Here is a 23,122-nt window from a genome sequence, read left to right on the forward strand (position 1 = left end):
TACAATTTTCCACCAAGTTCGGTTTATGCAACATACAATGTACAGTGGCAAAATGCATCGCCCATAGCATACATCGTGAGCGATCACACAGAATAGAAAAGCTTCAAAAAACACACAAGACTACAAAAGCAGCTTGCACTGCCAACAAAAACAATTCAAGAACGTCTAATATGAGCTTGTGTTTGTTCTCCTGCTTTTCCCGCCTCAAACGCATGGCATCAGAATCTCATTCAAAGTGCTGGTTGCGGATTCATAGATCACCCTGGGAAAAAAAAAGAAAAACTTTAGAATGTAACATCATCAGGGCTGTCATGTTAGCATTGGAAAACAGGTTCATTGTCTATGTGATTCCAGATTGCCGACTACTTAAAAGTAACACAGACTATCCTCCCCATGGAGGACCCAGCACCCTGTTCCCATGGACCCTTGCAGGGCCGGCTCTGGCTTTTTGGGGGCCCTGAGTAAAATGTACTATACCTATCGGTCGGGGCCCCCTAATGGTCAGGGACCCTAAGTGACCGCTTATGCCTAGAACCAGCCCAGGGCCCTTGTCAGAAGTAGTGAACTACATATGTTGCCTAACAACACTGGTTAGACTAGTCACCTCTGGATGTGTCCTTCTTCCGCAGCCGTGACAGCGTGATGCTTCTGAAGCTGCCTTTGGATGGAAACGGCTGTACGCTTCACATCTGCCTTAAACTTCCCAGCTGGAAATATAACAGGAACAGTCATTAAAGCCATGCGACCCAGGATGCCTCAGTCATTAATTTAAATGAAACCTGCTTCTATTCCCTGAAAAAGGAAGGCTGGCTCAGGCCCAAGAACAGTTCATAGTGTTATGTGCTGTGCTCATGCCAGAAAAAGTTTTGCTCCCAGGTCGGCTGCAGTTAAGGCTAACGATAAACGCAAGTTTGTTGGACATAATTAACGGCGGAAGCCAGAACTATATAAAACCCTTAAGGCCACAAGAAGAAATAGATGCACCGTGGCTAGGAAAGACTCCCTGTGGGGTCAGAACCTAGGAAGAAAACTGAACCAAAGATAACAACCATTCTGAAAACAGTGAATCTTTTTAGACATTTCCTGTGACACTCGCCATGAGGCTTGCTTGTTCTCTCTTTTTTTTCCTTTTACCGGGTAACTATGCGACAAACACATTGTTACTTACAGCAACAACCTGGGAGCAGTGTAAGCCCAGTGGAAGAACAACAACTTAATTTAACTAATGATTTATTAACTAATCATTTTTGGTAGCGCATTTTTGGTAGTGCAAATAATAAAAAACTCAAACCTCTAGCGCTCCTGCATGCTCTCAAACCTCCACTGGAGTCTGGTTTGTTAGAATAGTGCCCCCAGTGTCGCTCAGTACACACTATATGAGCCTCGCCCCAGTGTCGCTCAGTACACACTATATGAGCCTCGCCCCAGTGTCGCTCAGTACACACTATATGAGCCTCGCCCCAGTGTCGCTCAGTACACACTATATGAGCCTCGCCCCAGTGTCGCTCAGTACACACTATATGAGCCTCGCCCCAGTGTCGCTCAGTACACACTATATGAGCCTCGCCCCAGTGTCGCTCAGTACACACTATATGAGCCTCGCCCCAGTGTCGCTCAGTACACACTATATGAGCCTCGCCCCAGTGTCGCTCAGTACACACTATATGAGCCTCGCCCCAGTGTCGCTCAGTACACACTATATGAGCCTCGCCCCAGTGTCGCTCAGTACACACTATATGAGCCTCGCCCCAGTGTCGCTCAGTACACACTATATGAGCCTCGCCCCAGTGTCGCTCAGTACACACTATATGAGCCTCGCCCCAGTGTCGCTCAGTACACACTATATGAGCCTCGCCCCAGTGCCGCTCAGTACACACTATATGAGCCTCGCCCCAGTGTCGCTCAGTACACACTATATGAGCCTCGCCCCAGTGTCGCTCAGTACACACTATATGAGCCTCGCCCCAGTGCCGCTCAGTACACACTATATGAGCCTCGCCCCAGTGCCGCTCAGTACACACTATATGAGCCTCGCCCCAGTGTCGCTCAGTACACACTATTTGAGCCTCGCCCCAGTGTTGCGCAGTACACACTATATGAGCCTCGCCCCAGTGTCGGTCAGTACATACTATATGGGCCGCGCCAGTGTTACTCCGCTGTTAGAAATGACTATGTTGTATCAGTGTTACAGTTTTGCTTACTCTGTCTGAAAACTCCCAGAATGTGAAGAACAGCAGCTAATCCAATGAGACTGTCAATGACCTCTGAGTCGACAGTTGAGTGGATCTCCACCAAGAATGCCCTGGAAATGAGAACAAGCCTTGGTATAGAAACTGAGGACAAAAGCATATTGCATCGTCTGTCTTTTACATTTGATTTATCACTGGTTTCAGCTCAAACTATTACCCTGTGTGGTGATGTACTGCTTAGTTGCATTCATTCATCAGAAATGGTCAAAATAGACTGAACCGGTGTGTGTGTGTGGGTTAGGTCTTACTGAACTCATAGGGACCAAATCCCCAATGAGTATAGTAAAACCAGAAAAAAAATGGTCTCATTGGGACCTTTTGCCGGTCCCCGTGAGGCAAAAGTCAATTTACGGCTCAGGGTTTAGGGTCAAACTTACAATTGATTTTATAGTTAGAATTGAGGTTTCTTTAAGGTCTAGGGGTTATTGGTTAAGTTTACGGTTAAGGTTAGGCATTACATCTAGGTAAAGATTAGGCATAAATGTTACTTTATTGAGGTTAAGGTTAGGTTTAGGGTTAAGATTAAGGCAAGGACAGCACGCAATTTCTATTTTCTGGTCCCCATGAGGGTAGCTGTACAAACGTGTGTGTGTGTGGAGACAAATAAATCGCAAATCTGGAGAGGAGGTAGTTCATTACCTGGTGGCAGAAGGTGATTTGAGCAGAACATCCAGCAAGATGCTGGCAAGAGGTGGCAAATCCTGGACTGTCTCAGGTGTTGTGACCTCCTGCGGATGTGAAATCTAAAAACAGAACAGCTGTAAGTCGAGAGCGGACTCATTTAAATTGACTGCAAACTAATTATGTGCTATCAGTACATGCTCTATATATGCTACCCATTAGCGTTGGCAATTACATTGTCTCTATGGAAGTAGGGATTTCTAGTGTACTGGGCGTCTTGGCTTCCACTTACTTTCTGTAGGGAGTGTTGGGTCGCTGCAAGAATGGCGGCGCAGACAGTTGAAAACACCCCGTTTAAGGGGTTGGAGTCGATGCCCGTCCAAGCCTGCACCACCTGAAAGAAGTCACCTAGACAGGGAACCGCTAGGTGCCACAGCTACAATAACCAGAGGACAGAGAAACCACCTTCAGTACTCCATTCACGTTTGCAAGTTGAAGGGATGTGTAGGTATCAAGGCGACTCGGGATGGGCGGAGCTTGTCTGACCACATTAAATAGGATGATGATAAGGGGGAAATCTGATCCTATATCAGATTCGGAGAAGCTTGACATGGACCCAGTGTCATTGGGCAAAATACAGTTAGGCCCGTAAATAATTGTACATTGACACAAGTTTTGTTATTTCGTCTGTTCACCAAAATATATTCAAGTTACAGTTAAATTGTGAATATCTAAAGTGCAGTCTCTCAGCTTTAGGGGTTTAGGAATTTAAGGGTTTAGAAATTACAGCTCTTTAATACACTCACCTAAAGGATTATTAGGAACACCATACTAATACTGTGTTTGACCCCCTTTCGCCTTCAGAATTGCCTTAATTCTATGTGGCATTGATTCAACAAGGTGCTGAAAGCATTCTTTAGAAATGTTGGCCCATATTGATAGGATAGCATCCTGCAGTTGATGGAGATTTGTGGGATGCACATCCAGGGCACGAAGCTCCCGTTCCCCCACATCCCAAAGATGCTCTATTGGGTTGAGATCTGGTGACTGTGGGGGCCATTTCAGTACAGTGAACTCATTGTCATGTTCAAGAAACTAATTTGAAATGATTAGAGCTTTGTGACATGGTGCATTATCCTGCTGGAAGTAGCCATCAGAGGATGTGTACATGGTGGTCATAAAGGGATGGACATGGTCAGAAACAATGCTCCGGTAGGCCGTGGCATTTAAACGATGCCCAATTAGCACTAAGGGGCCTAAAGTGTGCCAGGAAAACATCCCCCACACCATTACTACACCACCACCACCAGCCTGCACAGTGGTAACAAGGCATGATGGATCCATGTTCAAAGTTGCTCTTCTATCAGCTTGAATCAGTCGGCCCATTCTCCTCTGACCTCTAGCATCAACAAGGCATTTTCGCCCACAGGACTGCCGCATACTAGATGTTTTTCCCTTTTCACACCATTCTTTGTAAACCCTAGAAATGGTTGTGCGTGAAAATCCCAGTAACTGAGCAGATTGTGAAATATTCAGACCGGCCCGTCTGGCACCAACAACCATGCCACGCTCAAAATTGCTTAAATCACCTTTCTTTCCCATTCTGACATTCAGTTAGGAGTTCAGGAGATTGTCTTGACCAGTACCACACCCCTAAATGGATTGAAGCAACTGCCATGTGATTGGTTGATTAGATAATTGCATTAATGAGAAATTGAACAGGTGTTCCTAATAATCCTTTAGGTGAGTGTATGTAGCCCTCTCTTTTACAAGGGACCAAAATAAATTGGACAGTTGACTCAAAAGCTGTTTCATGGACAGGTGGGGGCTATTCCTTCATTATTTCTTCATTAATTAAGCAGGTAAAAGGAATGTGTGGAATTTACATTTGCAAGCTGTTGCTGTAAACCCACAACATGCGGTCAAAGGGGCACTCAATGCAAGTGAAACAGGGCATCCTTAATCTGCAAAAAATATTAGGAACATTAGGAGTGGCCAAATCAACAGTTTGGTACATTCTGAGAAAAAAAGAAAGCACTGGTGAGCTCTGCAACACAAAAAGGCCTGGATGTCCATGGAACACAACAGTAGTGGATGATCATAGGATCCTTTCCATGGTAAAGGTAAAACCCCTTCAGAACATCCAGCCAAGAGAAGAACTACCAAGTGGAGGTAGGCATATCATTATCCAAGTCTACCATAAAGAGAAGACTTCACAAGAGCAAACACAGAGGGTTCACCACAATGTGCAAACCATTCACAAGCCTCAAGACTAGAAAGGCCAGATTAGACTATGCCAAAAACATCTAAAAAACCAGCCCAGTTCTGGAACAAAATTCTATGGACAGATGAAACTAAGATCAACCTGTACCAGAATGATGTGACGAAAAAAGTATGGAGAAGGCTTGGAAGGGTTCATGATCCTAAGCATACCACATCATCTGTAAAACACAGTGGAGGCAGTGTGATGGCATGGGCATGCATGGCTTCCAATGGCACTGGGTCACTAGTGTTTATTGATGATGTGACGGATGAATTCTTTAGTGTATAGGGATCTATTGTCTTCTCAGATTCAACCAATTTCAGCGAAGTTGATTGGACGGCGCTTCACTTTACAGATGGACAATGACCCAAAACATACTACTAAAGCAACCCAGGTGTTTTCTAAGGCAAAGAAGTGGAATACTCTGCAATGGCCGAGTCAATCTGCAATGGCCGAGTCAAACTTACAATGACTGAAGAAACCAGAAGGATCCACAAGCCAGACAAAACAACTGTCCATACCTGCTCATCACAGGAAATTGGTTTGTGCGCCTCACTTGAAAATTGTTTTGTCATAAACATTATAACTGAGTATTGGACACAGAAGTACTTCCGTTGGTGAAAATGTCCAGAGTCGGTTTATAAACACTCTGGTGAATTTTCCCTCATAAGATAAAGAAGGAGCAGAAATTAACTCCTCACACGCCTTCTTGCAAAACACTGACTCTGCTGACTAAAAAGGTTGAGCCTACAGAAAACATTAGCAGAACATTTGGGGAACACGTATATTGAGGAAAATAGCACTTCCCAAAATGGCAGACTTGACTTTGGACAACAGGGTCATATTGGGGCTATCATGAAGTTACCGACTGGAGTTGACACTGGTTTTCCGGCGGTCCCATAGGACAGTGTTTCCCCACCAGGGTTATTAAGACCACAGGGTAATTGGCCTATAAACAAAGGGTAAGTAAAAGCGTCATGAGTCTATGGGCTTACTGGTATAATGCACAGGAGGTCATTCAGGGTTACAAAGGGCTGTGCCAAATTTAGTAGGTGGTACAGTAACGGAAAACGGGAACCAGTGTCTCAAGATGGTGGTGACGGTGCCAACCCCACCAGTCTACATACGCACGCACGCTTTATGACCGAGCTGAAGGGTTAGCAACCAAAAGCCCTGAAGATAATACCTCCAAAAACACACACAATCATTAACAATGATAAAAATGAATACGACTTATTTGGAGTCGGCCCTCCACCTCACCTCCTGGCCCTCCTCGGGAGCCTTACGCAGGCGGCGAGCCATGACCTCCAGGATCTTCTGGAAGATGTTGGTGACCACACCAAGGATGATGGACTGCCGATCGTTCGGGGCCCTGTTCTCAGGCACGTAGTTCCCTGCCACTTCCATCAACATGGAGAGTAGCAGGGGCACACACAGGTAGCCCTTCTCTGAGGACACACACAAGTTTGTATGGCTATGGCAGCTTGCAAATGTATGGCTAATAGAAATTGCATACTCCCTTGCCCTGATCTTAACCCTAACCATAACCCTAACCCAAAACTTAACCTAACCTCAATAAAGTAACATTTATGCCTAACCCTAAACTCAACCAACAATGCCTGGACCTTACAGAAACCCCAATTCTAACTCTAAAATGAATTGTAAGTATGACCCTAAACCTAAACTCTGAGCCGGAAATTGACTTTTGCCTCATGGGGACCAGCAAAAGGTCCCCATGAGTTATATTTTTTCTGGTTTTAATATACTAATTTGGTCCCCATGAGTATAGTTAGACCAAAAACACACACACACACACACACACACACACACGTCAAAACCCCTCACACACGCAAGTCAAAACCCCTCACATACATATTCACCAAACTAAATGGAGATTATGCCCTATTAGTTCAGTCAACAGAAAACATGTGAGTCTAACTTATACCAAAGTTGATTTATGGATCTATACATGCATTTTCAAAAGACCCTAACGTGTCATGTTTCTACAAATAAAGGCTGAATGTCCCTAATGTCCGGAAGTGTGTCTTTATAATGTCCACATACTCACCAGAGACGAGTACAACGGAGCACAGATGAAGAACTTGCCCCGTGAACTCTTGGTCTCCAAGACCCACCCGGATCACATCTCTGCAGACTGTCAGTAGATTCTGCCAAACATCACCAAAAATGTGTCATGACACAAACAGCTACAAGATATTGGCAGAAAATTTAATAATGGATGTTTATGTATTCTTGACAAAATATTTGAGTGAACTGTTGGAATCATAGAAACAGAATTTAGAGTTTTATTTGGAAGACAACTGGCAAGCAGCATCGAGCGTTTGAAACAGTTGGTCAACAGCTCATGACCTTCAGCTTCATGACGTTCCTTCCGGCGAGTAAGGAATCTACTAAATGTCTTGTTTGAGCGAGCGTTGTTATAAGAACTAGAGCTGCATCAGATGTTCAAGGCATCTCAACATCAACTATCCAGAGTCCACCAGAGTTGCTGCAATGAAGCAGGGCCTTCATTTACAGTGGGGAGAACAAATATTTGATACACTGCCGATTTTGCAGGTTTTCCTACTTTCAGCTCCCTCCAAAGATTTTCTATTGGGATCAGGTCTGGAGACTGGCTAGGCCACTCCAGGACCTTGAGATGCTTCTTACGGAGCCACTCATTAGTTGCCCTAGCTGTGTGTTTCGGGTCGTTGTCATGCTGGAAGACCCAGCCACGACCCATCTTCAATGCTCTTACTGAGGGAAGGAGGTTGTTGACCAAGATCTCACAATACATGGCACCATCCATCCTCCCCTCAATACGGTGCAGTCGTCCTGTCCCCTTTGCAGAAAAGCATCCCCAAAGAATGATGTTTCCACCTCCAAGCTTCACGTTTGGGATGGTGTTCTTGGGGTTGTACTCATCCTTCTTCTTCCACCAAACACGGCGAGTGGAGTTTAGACAACAAAGCTCTATTTCTGTCTCATCAGACCACATGACCTTCGCCCATTCCTCCTCTGGATCATCCAGATGGTCATTGGCAAACTTCAGACGGACCTGGACATGAGCAGGGGGACCGTCATCTTGAACTTATTCCTGTAGCCCATCCAAGCCTTGTGCAGGTCTACAATTTTATCCCTGATGTCCTTACACAGCTCACTGGTCTTGGCCATTTTGGATAGGTTGGAGTCTGTTTGATTGTGTGTGTGGACAGGTGTCTTTTATACAGGTAACAAGTTCAAACAGGAGCAGTTAATACAGGTAATGAGTGGAGAACAGTAGGGCTTCTTAAAGAAAGACTAACAGGTCTGTGAGAGCCTGAATTCTTACTGGTTGGTAGGTGATCAAATACTTATGTCATGCATTAAAATGCAAATTAATTATTTAAAAATCATACAATGTGATTTTCTGGATTTTTGTTTTAGATTCGTCTCTCACAGTTGAAGAGTACCTATGATAAATATTACAGACCTCTACATGCTTTGTGAGTAGGAAAACCTACCACTTCTCCCACTTTAATACCACAGTAAGTAATCAATTTCCACCATCAGTATTTATTATAGCCAACATTTTTAATCGATTCATTCAGAATAGCTTTTTGGTGCTCTATTTTATATGCTGTAAACAATGCATTGAATAAGTAATCTATATTTGCAGCCTATTTTTATAAATTGGTCCATGAGCTGTAGGTATGAGACAAAAGAGCTTATTAGATAAACCGGGGGTTTGCTTTCAATATCTGATCAGAGCCTCAACCTGTGGACAACAGACATGAGAGTGATGGCAGAAATAACCAGACTGCATTTCAAAAAACAAAAGGAGTCTGTTCTAGTCCTTGGGGAGTAGAGCAGAGTGATAGGTGAGAGAATGTGAACTGGAGTGGAATTACAATCTATCAACAGGCTAAGGTAAAGACACGTCCCAAATGACCCAGAGTGCACCAAAAATACAAAGTAGTACGCTTGAATATGGAACAAATTGGGACACGACCTAGATGCATAGGCTAGAACCCAAAGAATATAAAAGGTTAGGAATAATCAATCTGACCGTAGGACAGAAAGCTGCGCATTACATAGCCTGAAGTCCAGGCCAATACTGGAACACTGTTTTATACAAGACTATTGTGAGGCTGCTCCTTTGTGGTTTGAACGAAGGTTTAATAAGAGCCTTTTTTCAGAAAAACAGACAACGGCAACTATAAAAAGGGCTCAACATTTTAATTGGATTGACTTTCCTCCCCTCTGCGGGTTAAGCATGGATGTCACTCAATTTCTGGAGGGCTAACTGTATGTAGTTTTCTATTTCTGTTCCTGCCTAGTACTTGCTTGATCAATTAAGGTAATTGATTCGTTAGGAACTCCCATCACCTGGATGTCCAGGTCTTAATTGGACACAAATTGAAAGGAAACGGCACAACTGGCGCCCTCCAGGATTTGAGCTTGACATCCATGGTACCTCCGGGTAATGAGCAGGGTTCATGCTCTTACCTCCACCACCAGCCTGGCCAGGTCCTGCTGTTTCTGGGTGACCCCACCCTCGCTGGGACTGACCAGGAAGGGCAGCACCCTCTCTGCCACCCACGCTGCGATGTTCTCCAGCGACACCAGGAAATCCCGGTCCTCTGAAAACTGGGAAGAGCAGACGCAATGGCGGTTAACCAAGCCTCAGTGGTTATTACTGTTTATGAAAGGTGTTTGTAGGCAATACATTACAGTAGCAACACTGGGCAAAACAAAATACGGATCAATAACACTAGACATGTAAAGCGAACGACCTGATCGTTAAGGTAGATAAAACTAGAGAAATGGGATTTTGAAATTCAAGTTTTGTGCAAATGCGGGTGTTTGCTAAAAACAATGACGGAACATTCAAAGTAGTTTGGTGAACAGGAGAGGAGTGACGTCTTAACAGACGGGTGAAACGTGGAGGAGGGGCTGCAGATGTCAGGACTCACTTTGTGTTGGAGGTGGACACTGAGACGGGCGTGTAGGGTGAACGCCCGCAGAGCCATTTCCGCTCCGGGAACGGCGGCCTGGGCCTCAGAGGAGTTCAGATGGCAGTAGAGCACGGACTGGGAAACACACACACACACACACGCTCTCTCATTACCGTCTCTCTACTGGGGCTGACCCCATTTAGCCCACCGGTTGACTGTTCGGTCACTAGGCTGTCCAGGGACAGATTTCTCTAGCCATGGGAAATGTTATATTTTCTTCAAGCCAGGCTTATTCGCGCCTGTATCAGCGGTCTTACTCATTGCGGAGGCTTGCGCAACTGTCACAGTCTATCACTGTAGGTGTATTTGGCAGAACAAGAATAGTCTGTATTATTTCACAGATCCCTTTTCTAGTTTGTGGAAAAATCACACAGCCTTCAATAATAAGGGAAGAAGAAAGTTGTTACATATTCTGTGTAATATATTATATTTGTGCGGTCTATCCAGATAGCAACGAGCAGAAGTGGCTTTCGTTCCTATTTTTATTAAGTTATTCGATCGTTTTCTGCAAGGCTTTAATTAACAGTAGGAATCTGAGGGAGACGGGCAAAGTGGAGACCGAGGTGAACAGCGGCGATGGGGATTTAATCCCTGGCCTCCGGTGAGGAGCCATAATAAATGCATTACCTCTCAAGATAATATATACTGCATCGCAGGATTGAAAATAAATTGCAGTTCATGGGAACCTAATCGCTGGCTACACTCAAATCAGTGATTGGGCGTTTATGTTTGCATGTAACAAACGGCCACTTTAGGAGCGTAACGCAGAATCAGTGACGGTTGGTTTCTTTTTTATCCTGATCTCTGGCACCCAATAGAGTCATTTGGGATATGTATTCACCCAAAGCACTTTTCTAAGCATCAGAGCAGCTCAGTACATTCAGTTGATTTAATTCAATCCTTGTGTGTCTGTTATATGGAAAAATACACCTTCCAAATTGTCAACCAGAACTGATGACTATCCCACGGTGACGACCCTACTTAACACACACATCCACACACATGGAAAACCAGTGTACCTTCCAGGACCCAAGGACTTTGTACAGCTGTTTGAGCTGACCCTGCCACAAGGGCAAGACGCAGTCCCGTGTAGAGGTACGGCTGATGAGGTACTCCAGATAATCAAGCCCCAGGTCTGGCTTGGCCTCCTGCTCCTCCTGAACTCGTACTTTCCGACGACTGTTCCCTTTGCCCTGGAGAAGAGAGGAGGAAGCCGATTTGACAGAAATCAGAACAATGCCCGTTTCTATTTCCCCCACCTAGCTCCCAGAGTTAACTGGAAATTCAATGAACACAGTAAGATTGATAACCGTGCAAACGAATTACTACCTCCTTCAACACAATGCAACATGACAATATTAAAGGACGCCACTGATTGTTCCCACTGAGACAAACCTATTAACCTGTTGTGCCCCGAATGACACCCTATTCCCTAAGAAGCGCACTGGTTTTGACCGCACTCCAATGGGGATGGGAGTGAGGCGACTTACCGCGGAGGTGGGCAAGGCCTCGGCGAGCCAGTCTGCGATGAGCTCCAGGAGGTGGCCGGCCTGGCCCCAGCTACACATGCACTCCATCATCTGACTGTACTGGGACGGCTTGGCCCCCGCCTCCAGCTTCCTCAGCCGGGACAAAACCCCACAGCTGGGGAACAGAGAGCACAGAGACGGGGTGACGGCGCGGTGAAGGAGGGTGTGGGCAGGTCAATGAGGGAGTGGGCAAATGGCGACAAAAGAAGGAACTGTGAGATGGAGCTTGAGCTTCCAAATAAATGCTCATGGCTGACATGTAGTATTTCCCTCAGATCCTACAGACCCACTGGAAATGGAAACGCTGATGAACTTCCACGTCTGGTAGGCAAAGTATTGCAGTCAAGTCAGAGAATTTGTGACCTGCTACCGTGAGGAAAAGGCAACCTTTTCACTATCTGACCATTCGTTCCAAAACTAATCGACCTAACACTGGCGAATGGCTTCGTTGTTTGTGTGTTGTTGACTGCTAGAATCCTAACTAGAACAAAATTTGAACACATTACTCCAGTATTAGTATCTTTACAATGGCTGCCTGTTAAGGCTAGGGCTTATTTTAAGGTTTTATTATTAACCTAAAAAGCAATACATGGACTTGCTCCTACTAATCTCGATGAAATGATCCAGATATATACCTACACGTAACCTAAGACTGCAAGATTCTGCCTTCTAATTTCTATACAAACAGCTGGAGGCAGGTCTTTCTTTCATAGAGCTCCACTACTGTGGAATGATCCACCAATTAAGGTGAGAAATGCAGACTCAGTGCAAACTTTCAAGTGTCTACTTGGGACTAATCACATCGACATGGTCTAAGATTAACTGCAGTCTGGCTCAGGGGTGTGAAGTAGAGGTGTTGTGATATACCGGTATTGACGATAACCGTGATATTTCAACAATTAAATAGTGATTTCATGTTAATAATACACACATGATAATATCGTAACTGAAGTTTTTCGAAACCTTATTCAGGACACCTATAAACAAACAAGGAGACCTATGCAATGGCATTGAAATCAACTCATTAGCCCCACTAGAATCCCCTGGAGAGATCCACAAAGACACACCGTTTTTGTAGACAATTCACATGGAAAAAAGGACGTCGTATTTTTCCCATAACGCCTCACGGTTTTTCAATACCTTATTCATGTCACCTTCAGACAACGATGCATGTGCTTAAACAAGGAGACTGGACATATGCACCAGCACTGAAATCAACTCGTTAGCCCCACTAGAACCCTGGGACAGATCTGCAAAGATGCGCTCTTTTTGTAGCCTATTTACATGGAAAAAAGGACATTGTACTTTTCCAAAAACCCCTCTCAGTTTCCCATAGCTTATTCATGGACAAACGATTCATGTGATCAAACTACAAGTCTGGACCTATACACTAGCGATTGAATTAACACCTTTTCGTAGCCTATTCACTAGGATCATTTTTTTATTTTTCAAAAAACTCCTCTCGGTGTTAGGCCTTGTGGATCTTTTGTTTATCAGTTCATCTGGTTACCTTTTCATTATCCATTAAGTGTTACTGTTCTTTTTATATTTTGTAGAGTTATGGTTACAGACTCCCTCCATACACTTGTATTTTGAGTGTAATTCATTCGCCAAAAAAGAGAAGAAAAAAAAAAAAAAGAAAGTTGAAGATTAATTTGACTGATAGCAAAAAATAAATCTACAGATTTTCTGTAGATACCACGTTAATATCAGAATATCACATTTATTCTGATACACCCCCCGGCTTAGGCAATTAAAACGAACGTTTCCTACACCAATGAGGTTTTGGAATTGACAGAGAAAAGGCTGGAGAGGGTATGAAGTGAAAACTAGCATAAGACAAGTTCCGTTAACCCCAGCTGACCTGAACGTTGGGACGGAGGTGGAGGGCAGCAGGGAGGCCAGCTGGATGAGGGGAACAGTACAACGCTCCTCCTAAACAGACAAAACCACAGAGAGGACCCCTTTAACCGTGTGAGAGACATTTCCCTGAAGTGTGCGCTATTCACAACCCCCAGCGTATTTAAACGCATTGGACTGGAGCAGGCATATCTGGAATTTTCCATGAAATCCATAAAGGGTGTGTGAAAAAGGGCTCACATCGGGGATGAGGTGAGGTTACTGAGATACAAGGCGTGACCGCTGATCTGGCCCAGCTCGTACCTGGAACACGTTGAAGTATTTGGGCACGACAGAGCTGAACTTGGCAGTGGTGTACTGGAGGGCGTCCTTGTTGTGCTCCAGGGCTTTCTGGATGCTTCTCCACAAGATCACCACCACCTCCAGGAGACTGGACATTGTCATCGTGTCCTTGACCGAAAGCACATCATCCAGAATCTGCAAGGAATGTGGTTATGAAAAGGGCAATTTAGGAGTTGAAAAACAGTGTGTCACTTGTGGTGAACCGCCAGGTGATGGGGCTGGATAAATGGACAGTTCAGCTCGTTACTCACACTCCAACCAGAAAAATCCTGCTTCAAATCACCATGACCGTCAGAGCACTGGAGATAGCCGTTATTCTACAGTAGTCATCTATTCCATGTTGGAGATTTACTTTAAATGTACATCTCTTCTTTCATAACAGGTGGATGTACTAGACCAAGATTGCAATTTGAATGATGGAACTGCAGTATATCGGCTGTAGCACAACAAACTCCTGGGACCAACAAGAATCTTGTGTGAGTTGGGCAACATGGGTAGCGTCAACCGGCCTTACAGTGGCATTCTCCTTGTTGCTGGAGTTGGTCTCATTCATGTTGTCAGTCTGGATGCAGGCGTTCAGACACCGGCGGATTGACAGCATCAGCTTGACTAGGACGCAAGAGGTACAGAATTAACCGCCTGCAATTCAAGGATTTCTCCACAACTTCGGATGACTCATAACGTCCACCAGCATAGGAGATGTTATGAGTCATTCCCCTTAAATCCTCCTCCCTACTGGGGAAGGACCTGAACAGTGAACTTGATCAAGGTGGGATTCGAATGTCACCCTGGGAAACAGAGCGTTCGCAGCTGCGGGCCAAACTCACCTATGTTAGTGGGGGCGGTGTAGAAGTGGGCGAACTGGTAGAACTTCCGGGCCGCCTTGGGGTTCATCTGAATCAGAGTGACGCAGCGTTCGCACCACACTTGCTCCGATTGGTTGACGGGGAAGAAGGAACTGAAGAGGAGGTTGGTGATTCGCTTGGAGACGGGCTGCGAGTCCACTGCCAGACGGGCAAGCAGGTGTTCCATGGAGGATACCTTCCAGAACTGGAAAATAATACATGCGGGGGGGCATTAAATGGTACGTTTGACAGCATTTGCCGAGTTGGTGCCATTACTAAAGTCACAAAACAGTCTCCCATCCAGAAAGTATTTACAAAACAACAGAAACAGACGACAACAAAGACATCCACTTGGATATAAAACTCTGGAAAGATTTAGGAGACCACTGCAGCTTTTCCTTTCCTTTATAAAAAAGTTGAAAAGGAAAGTTGAGTGAGGAACAGAAACGTTCAAGTTGCAATGTCTCTTAATTTTAACCCTTCTGTTCCTCACTCAAAACCTTCCTTTCCAACTTTTTTGGAAAGGAAAGAAAAAGGTGCAGTGGTGTCTTATTTTTTTTCCAGAGCTGTACATTCCTACACTATCCAGTACAATTAACACAAGCGCAATGACTCATGCACACAAACGCTGTTGTCTTACCTTGGCGGCTCGCACTGCTTTGATCTTGAGCAGCATGTCGAGGAAGGCAACGCGCACTTTCTCCGACGTGTCGTGGAGGCTGTTCTTTAGAACTGGAAGAAGCTGCTCCAACAACGCGTGGCTGAAGCCGTTGTCCAGCACGATGGCCAAACACTGGGGAGTTCATCATCCTCAGAGGTCAGGTTTCACATTCGCACCAGTTAGAGAGAGGGGGTATGTGTAGGGTGTGTGTGTGTGTGTGTAGGGTTCTGGAACAAATTGGTCACTGTTCAAGGCCCAGTGGAATGCTATACAATCGGTGGCGAATTAAGTGGGTTTGCCCTTACTAACTAAAGTGCTTTGGATGTCTAGAAAAGCTTTTTACATCGACTTATTAAAGACGTATAAGTGGTTTTGACACAAACAAACCTTACCATCCACAACCAGCCCTGAGACACACGGCATGTTAAGAGTAAGCCAACTAATATGGACGGTTATACGAGAAGTAAACGCCTCAATCCAAAACAAACCACAGCCCACAGAGAGTTCGGGACGCTGTTCGGTCACCTTGAAGACGGCGCAGCGAACGTCAGGAGAGCTGATGTCGTTGGACAGCTCCAGGACCAGCTTCTTTAGGAAGTCGGTGATGACAGAGGGGGGGATGACCTCCCAGCATTTGGCCAGGATCTTACAGACCCCCAGAGTGGCTGTGGAACGCACCAGAGGTTGAGGGTCCTCCAGGAGGCACTGAAGTATTACAAAAACAGTGACAAAAACATTGTACAGTATTTCATTATTTAAGCATTAAAAAAAAAAAGCTCACAAAGCTTAGAGAGAGTGGTTAACCCCGCGCAGACCCATGTTCACGTTCTCTATTACTGGCCTCTCGTGTCAGCTTAGCTTAGGCCATTTCAAGGTTCCAAATCTGACTTACAACCAGGGCGTTGAGCTGTTTCTGAATGGTCTCGTCCATCTTCTCACTGCTCTGGCTCGGGTCGTGGACGGGGAAAGCCTCCGTGAAGAGCAGAGTGGCATTGGCCCGGACCTCAGAGTTGGCAGCCTGTGACAGGGACGGTTCCTTCATTAGTTCAACGGGTGAGGAAAAACTGCACCTATTCAGAGAGAACGCGTTGTGCCAAGGAAAACTTTGACTGTACACTCAGTGCTTTCCAGAGGATGGGCTTGTAAAGTCGGTGGAGCATCTCCTCCAACCCTTGGCGGGCCTTCCGTCTGTGAAAGTAGCTCAGAATCTAGAAAGGGGAGAGTAAAGTTACACGTATGAGAAGTACATCCACCCAAGCCATTTATTTACAGATTTAGCATGTTCATATGCGTAATGGTAATTATGTATCAAGCTGATAATGGCATTGGTGAAATGAAGAAGCCATTATCATAAGGAAACATTATGTCTGAACTCTGCATCAAATAGGCTGCTCGGAGATAACATGCAGTAGAGCGTTTATTTTGGTTTCGAATGGGATTTTATAAGTTGACCGAAGTCCTGTCAGGTAGCGTGATTTCAGACGCATTCATGTACACAGAATTGTTAGAGAAGTCGTTCTTTTAAAGCTGGCTCTCCACAATAATCACATTACTGTGAGTATGTAAGAGTGAGTTGTGACCAAGTATGCCAGCGGAAGGTTTGCTGAAATTATGCTGAGGCCTTAGCAGTTTTGTTAGGAAAGATAAGAAAAATACAGCAAATTGGCAGCTGAAGTATTACTATCGACATACCAATTGGCACCCTGTTTCTCACAGAGAGACTACTTATAAGTGGACTATTTAGAGAATATGGTGCAATTTGGGATGCACCCTAAGAGAAACAGATTCCCTCACCTGTCGGACTTTAGCAAGGACCGGCGATGTCCGGTGCAGAAGCAGAGCGTGCTGCATGAAGTCCTGGATACAAGCACTCTCGATGTGCTCCAGGAAGTCCCCAGAGGCCTTCTTCCAGGCCCGGAAGTAAATCTCAGCTATGTGGTCAATGAGGAAACTGGGAAAATGAACAGGAGTTCAACCAAGCGCTCCAAAAACAATTAGAAGCTAGCTGTTGCCTCAAGACAGCTACTGACGAGAGGACTATTTTTGGTTTCTGTAAACTGAAAATAGTCCTCAAGTACCCCCAGGGCTAGTCTGTTGAGGCGCACTGGGTCCCCATTTTTTGTCTTAGGTCTGACTTGCCCGGGGATTGAACCCTCGACATCTCAATTTATCTGACATTTTAAAAAGATCTGTGAGATATTTTCCAGCCACACAAGAATAGTCAAATACACATTCAAACACATACTTTGCAAAGTAGGGCAGCTGGTTTTTGATGGTTCCATGGATCATTCGGATGAAGTCCACATTCCAGCTAAACAGGAACACCATGAGACGTTTCCCCTGTCAGAGAAAGCCATGAGTGTCAGACAACTGAGTGTGATAGGACACACACACAAAAAATACTTGAAATGTATTTAAATTCATTGAGCGTTTGCTCGAGTCTGCCAGAAGGCCCAGATGGACAGGGTTTTCAGGCTTTTTTCCAGTCTGTGAAGAAGTATTCTAATGTACTTCTCAGGACTTAGAAACTCTGTTCCTACACTCATACCTCCTCATTTCTGATGTGACTGACGCTTAGGAAGCACTGCAGCAGCATGTTGATTAGCTCCTTGTTGTCCTCCGACGCAAAGTCCACAGTGAGCAGCACCTCATGAAAAGACCACAGCCTTTGGATCTCGGGCCCCTGAGGACACGCAGAGAATTTCACATCAACAGCGGTCAGCAAACCGATCAGCAACGGAGACGAATGTGTCCAAGTGAGACAAAATACCATGATATAATTAACTTCCCAGAAAACCAAACGTGATTAAACAGTCACAAACACAGAGACTGTCTGGAACAGGGAATCCATCTATCCAGAGAGTAAGGGACAACACTGACCATCTTATGAATCTACAGCAGGGGTATTCATATCTGCCCCTTGAGGCCAGTTTGACTCCCATTTTTTCATTGCAACACTCTAACCAGGGACTTATATAGACCTGGGACAGGAGGTGGGTGCAATTAATGAGGAGGAACAGAAAACCAACAGGCTCTGGACCTTGTAGGGTTGAATACCCACTATCAACTGTATTTTTAACGAATATATACTTTCTACTGTTCTAATTTCATTGGTAACCAGTTTATAGTAGCTGTACAGTAAAAGGGGTTGTGGTACAGAGCTAACATACTTTGTGATGTGGATAGAATCAGCCCTAAGCCGTGGAATTGTGAGCCCCTCATGCCTTATTTAAATATACATTATTTCAGTGCAAATATGCACCTCAATCAGATAGACCAATTTAGAGGAAAACATCTGTGCTGACAGATAAAATGCAGAGCATAGACTTTATCAAATCAAATTATAAAACTGATCCCTGAATGAGAGTACAGGGTGATTAGCGAGCGCTCGCTTCTGTTAAAACCAGGGAGCGGAGATAAACCAGATTTAATGAGTCTTTTTGACTCAGGCTTGTGATGGAGATGATGATTAGCAACAGGGGGTTCAACAAAACAGGGAAGTGATTGGCAGATATGAAGCAAACACATAAAACCACCCAAAAGGATATGTGAAATTCAAAAACATGCAGCATACCATCCTGTATTTTCATCCAATGAAATATGTTCTTGAAAGAATGAATAGTAAAATAAACAAAAAACAGTCATAGAAAAATCCGGACAGAGAGTGATCAAAAGGTGTAGACGGGCACTGTTACTGCCACACAGAACGTACTGGTTTCTTCAATATCAGGGTCTTCTCCAGGCATACGAGGAAAGCTGTGCGGCCCAAGTCCTCTTTGCCCAGGAGGCTTTTCTTCCACCAGGCCTCACACAGGCCATAGACAGCCTGTCGCAGGGGCATCTCGGAGGCAGGAAGGGAGGGCAGGACACCTGGGTAGACGGAAAGAGAGACTTGGACTTCAGACCTAAAACCGTCTCAACATGTCTTTCTAAACATCAAATTGCATACTATAATACACAATGCTATAAATGGAAACATTATTTTTATGAAACAAGGAGTGTTTAAAATGCAGCCATGGATTTCAAGCAGTCACATAACATTGTACAAATTTGAATTGGTAACACAAATTTAAAAAAAACAAACATATATAATACATATACGTATGTATTTAATGTACGTTTTTTGTGGGATGTGACATAAGGTACAAAATGGATGACGTAGTACACTAGTGCACACTTTTCAGGGACCCATTTAGGCACTACTTTCAAAACAGTGAAATCACAATGGCTCTGGAGTGTCAACTTAATACTGAATTGTAGGAATATACCGTTTAATATGTTGGCACATTCCAAGAGGGCGTTGTAGGTGTCGCCATCCTCAATGACCTGCACGGAAGCTGTGACCACAAGAGTCACTCCCTCTAAGATAGACATGGTGTGTGTCTGAACAAGAACAGAGGACAAGATCACCATCTCTCAGTCAAGGCATAGTAGACACCGCTTAATAAATAAAACTGTTCTTGTCCTGTCCAGAATGAAACAATATAGAACAGAGTTGTCAGGACATACGATAGTTGATTTCCAGGGGCAAAAAAAACAACAACAACAAAAAAACCATAAGCACTTGACTTTTCCATCAAAACCTGATTCAAGTAAAAAACAACCAATGTAAATGTGATTCTGGATAGCAACATTTTGTGGATTCACTTCCAAAATTAAGACTCCACCCGTGAAATTAAATGCGCTTTGTGTTTGTACAACTTTAAATTGACACAACCAACTGGTACTCACCAGGCTGGGGGACACCTCCACCTCCATGTCATTCTCCTCCTCTAAGCCAGCGTCCCAGCATTCCGGTGGGACGGCTGCCAACTGGTCACAAAGAAGGGTGACTAGTTTGGCCCACAGTGCCTCTCTCAGGCCATTCGGAAGCTCCTGCAGGACTTCTTCCAGGTCAAAAGGCTCAGCTGTGTCCTTCTGTGGTAACATTAAATCCAACAAGGACTACCTTTAGACGTCTTTTTCAAACCATATCGGACCTTTTCACCTCAGGTCACTTTCAATGCAGACGTTACTGGCCAATTAGTGGAATCGTATTAGAATGCGGCTGCCTGTTTAAATAGTCAAGTGATGTGGTCAGAAGATAATGGGTCAGTGTGAGAGACAATACACACTTAATTGTATTTAGATATAAATATAATTATATACATTAAGGGCCAAAAGTTTGCAACCACAGTAGCTCGTGTAACTAGTAGAAATAATATACTTTCTAGAGTTCATCAACTGTCATATTACTGATCTGAAATGAAGTACTGTAACAGTTATGTGACCACTGTAGTTGGCGCAGGGGGTGTATGCAGTCTAACTATCCATCCATCCATCCATCTTCTACCGCTTATCCGGGGCCGGGTCGCGGGGGCAGCAGTCTAAGCAGGGATGCCCAGACTTCCCTCTCCCCAGACACTTCCTCTAGCTCTTCCGGGGGGACACCGAGGCGTTCCCAGGCCAGCCGGGAGACATAGTCCCTCCAGCGTGTCCTAGGTCTTCCCCGGGGTCTCCTCCCGGTGGGATGGGACCGGAACACCTTCCCAGGAAGGCGTTCCGGAGGCATCCGAAAAAGATGCCCAAGCCACCTCAGCTGACCCCTCTCGATGTGGAGGAGCAACGGCTCTACTCTGAGCTCCTCCCGGGTGACCGAGCTTCTCACCCTATCTCTAAGGGATCGCCCAGCCACCCTGCGGAGAAAACTCATTTCGGCCGCCTGTATCCGGGATCTTGTCCTTTCGGTCATGACCCAAAGCTCATGACCATAGGTGAGAGTAGGAACGTAGATTGACTGGTAAATCGAGAGCTTCGCCTTGTGGCTCAGCTCTTTCTTCACCACGACAGACCGATACATCGACTGCATTACTGCAGAAGCTGCACCGATCCGTCTGTCAATCTCCCGTTCCATCCTTCCCTCACTCGTGAACAAGACCCCTAGATACTTAAACTCCTCCACTTGAGGCAGGCACTCTCCACCAACCTGAAGTGGGCAAGCCACCCTTTTCCGACTGAGGACCATGGCCTCGGATTTGGAGGTACTGATTTTCATCCCCACCGCTTCACACTCGGCTGCAAACCGTCCCAGTGCATGCTGAAGGTCCTGGTTAGAAGGGGCCAACACGACAACATCATCTGCAAAGAGCAGAGACGAAATCGTGTGGTCCCCAAACCTGACACCCTCCGGCCCCTGGCTGCGCCTAGAAATTCTGTCCATAAAAATTACAAACAGAACCGGTGACAAAGGGCAGCCCTGCCGGAGTCCAACATGCACTGGGAACAAGTCTGACTTACTGCCGGCAATGCGGACCAAGCTCCTGCTTCGGTTGTATAGGGACCTGACAGCCCTTGCAGTCTAACTACAGTAGCAATATTATCTAACCGAAAACCGTTTCAGAAGGAAATGTAGATATGCAAACTGATACAACAACAAGCAAACATATACAAGAGAGAGTACAACTGCCAAAAACAATAGCTATAGTACTGTAGCTATCGCTAAAGGAACTTACATGGAGTTTAGTGAAATTAAGAAATTCCCCAACATTTTCTTTGCAGACGGAGTCTAAAAATGCCTGACGTTTAGACATTTTTCTCCGACGGAAGCCGTGTAAAGGCAGTCAAATCTCTCGTATAATCTGTAAGACTGGTTTAAAAACAACAACAATCAACATGACTGACGATATTAAGCAACATAAATAGTAGGCTATCATTTTTTATTTGAAATATTACAAAAAATGCATTAGCATACAATATAACGTTACATTAAGTGAATCTATATGTTCGTGTTTATGTGGTTTTTCTACTTATTTTTATGACTTAACTAACAAGTAAACGACTCACCCCAACAGCTTCCCCGCGCAATTATTTGATTCGACGGTGTCCGGAATATGTTCCGACGTCATTACGTAATTTGAATGCACGCACGACGCTACTGTACACATTAATGACTGACCTTTCTGTATAAGTGATTACATTCTAAATTGTTTGCAAAATATTCTGAACTTATTCCTAAATATTCTGGACTGATTTCTCCAATTTGATTAAGAATAAGTTTATCAAGGTTATGTTAAGTGAATACCAGTTACAAAGTGGCAGCGTTTTTACTTGTCACCATCACCAATGTATGCAAAATATTTCTAAGGTAAAATATCCTAAACATTTTAATTTATTACATTATACATTTATATAGGTAGTATACACTTGTCTCTGTAATACCCATGTTATGTTTGTTTTGTACCCCCACTGTATTGTAAACTGTTTGTAAATATCGTATTGTGTTCTGTTAATTGTTGCAGGAAAAAACATGACTGTAACGAGTTTCTAAATACCTCGTCTTTGATTGTAGTTTATTTTTATTCTCTTCTAAAACTGCAGCAAGCCTACTACTGAAAGTGAATTGTTTCTTTGTTTCTATTTTTTTAATTGCAATTTTATAGCAAGACAAGTTGTTTTTGTCAGTAAATTGTATATTCGAAAAAATCCCCTACTATCTCATAAATGTGGATTCCACACACAGAAACACATTATGGAAATGTCTTTATTTTGTATCATTGATTTTTGCTATTCATTTACAGAAACATAATAAATAATTGATCAGTTAACAAACATCTCAAAGTTTATCCCAAACCACTAGATGGCGCTTAAGAACCGCAAAACAATTATGTAGCAACCTATACACTGGGACCATTGAGTCGAACTTGGGAGCCATAGCCCGTTGCACGCAGTATTATTTGCACTCCATACGGTCGTGTATAGAATTGCTTTCTTCTTCTT

The 23,122-nt window shown here is 44.4% G+C and overlaps 1 protein-coding gene across 1 annotated transcript; it reads right to left on the reverse strand.

Moving 5' to 3' along the window:
- Positions 1–22,255, reverse strand: ncapg2 (non-SMC condensin II complex, subunit G2). Its single transcript, XM_010902792.5, has 27 exons — positions 22,190–22,255; positions 21,859–21,992; positions 20,099–20,284; positions 19,636–19,750; positions 19,080–19,237; positions 17,916–18,050; positions 17,613–17,707; positions 17,162–17,318; positions 16,483–16,575; positions 16,260–16,385; positions 15,893–16,072; positions 15,347–15,499; positions 14,689–14,911; positions 14,376–14,470; positions 13,823–13,996; positions 13,524–13,594; positions 11,621–11,774; positions 11,150–11,323; positions 10,089–10,205; positions 9,622–9,762; positions 7,202–7,301; positions 6,394–6,581; positions 3,163–3,306; positions 2,889–2,992; positions 2,202–2,302; positions 605–707; positions 1–262 (listed from the first exon to the last, which is right to left on the reverse strand). Exons 2-27 carry the CDS (start codon positions 21,934–21,936, stop codon positions 205–207), a joined length of 3,423 nt encoding a protein of 1,140 aa, XP_010901094.1. The 5' UTR covers positions 21,937–21,992; positions 22,190–22,255; the 3' UTR covers positions 1–204.
- Between the last annotated feature and the right edge of the window lie 867 nt (positions 22,256–23,122).

The sequence above is a fragment of the Esox lucius genome, chromosome 21 (genome assembly GCF_011004845.1).
Source record: "Esox lucius isolate fEsoLuc1 chromosome 21, fEsoLuc1.pri, whole genome shotgun sequence".
Taxonomy (NCBI): domain Eukaryota; kingdom Metazoa; phylum Chordata; class Actinopteri; order Esociformes; family Esocidae; genus Esox; species Esox lucius.

Bases quoted from the DNA above. Each gene is read 5' to 3' on its own strand.
- ncapg2 (XM_010902792.5), bottom strand. From the start codon at position 21,936: ATGTCTAAACGTCAGGCATTTTTAGACTCCGTCTGCAAAGAAAATGTT. The intron at 19,238-19,635 runs GTATATTCCTAC...CCGTCTACCCAG, and splicing joins ATGTGCCAACATATTAAACG to GTGTCCTGCCCTCCCTTCCT. The intron at 16,073-16,259 runs GTAAGTCAGATT...GTAATACTTCAG, and splicing joins AACAGCTCAACGCCCTGGTT to TGCCTCCTGGAGGACCCTCA.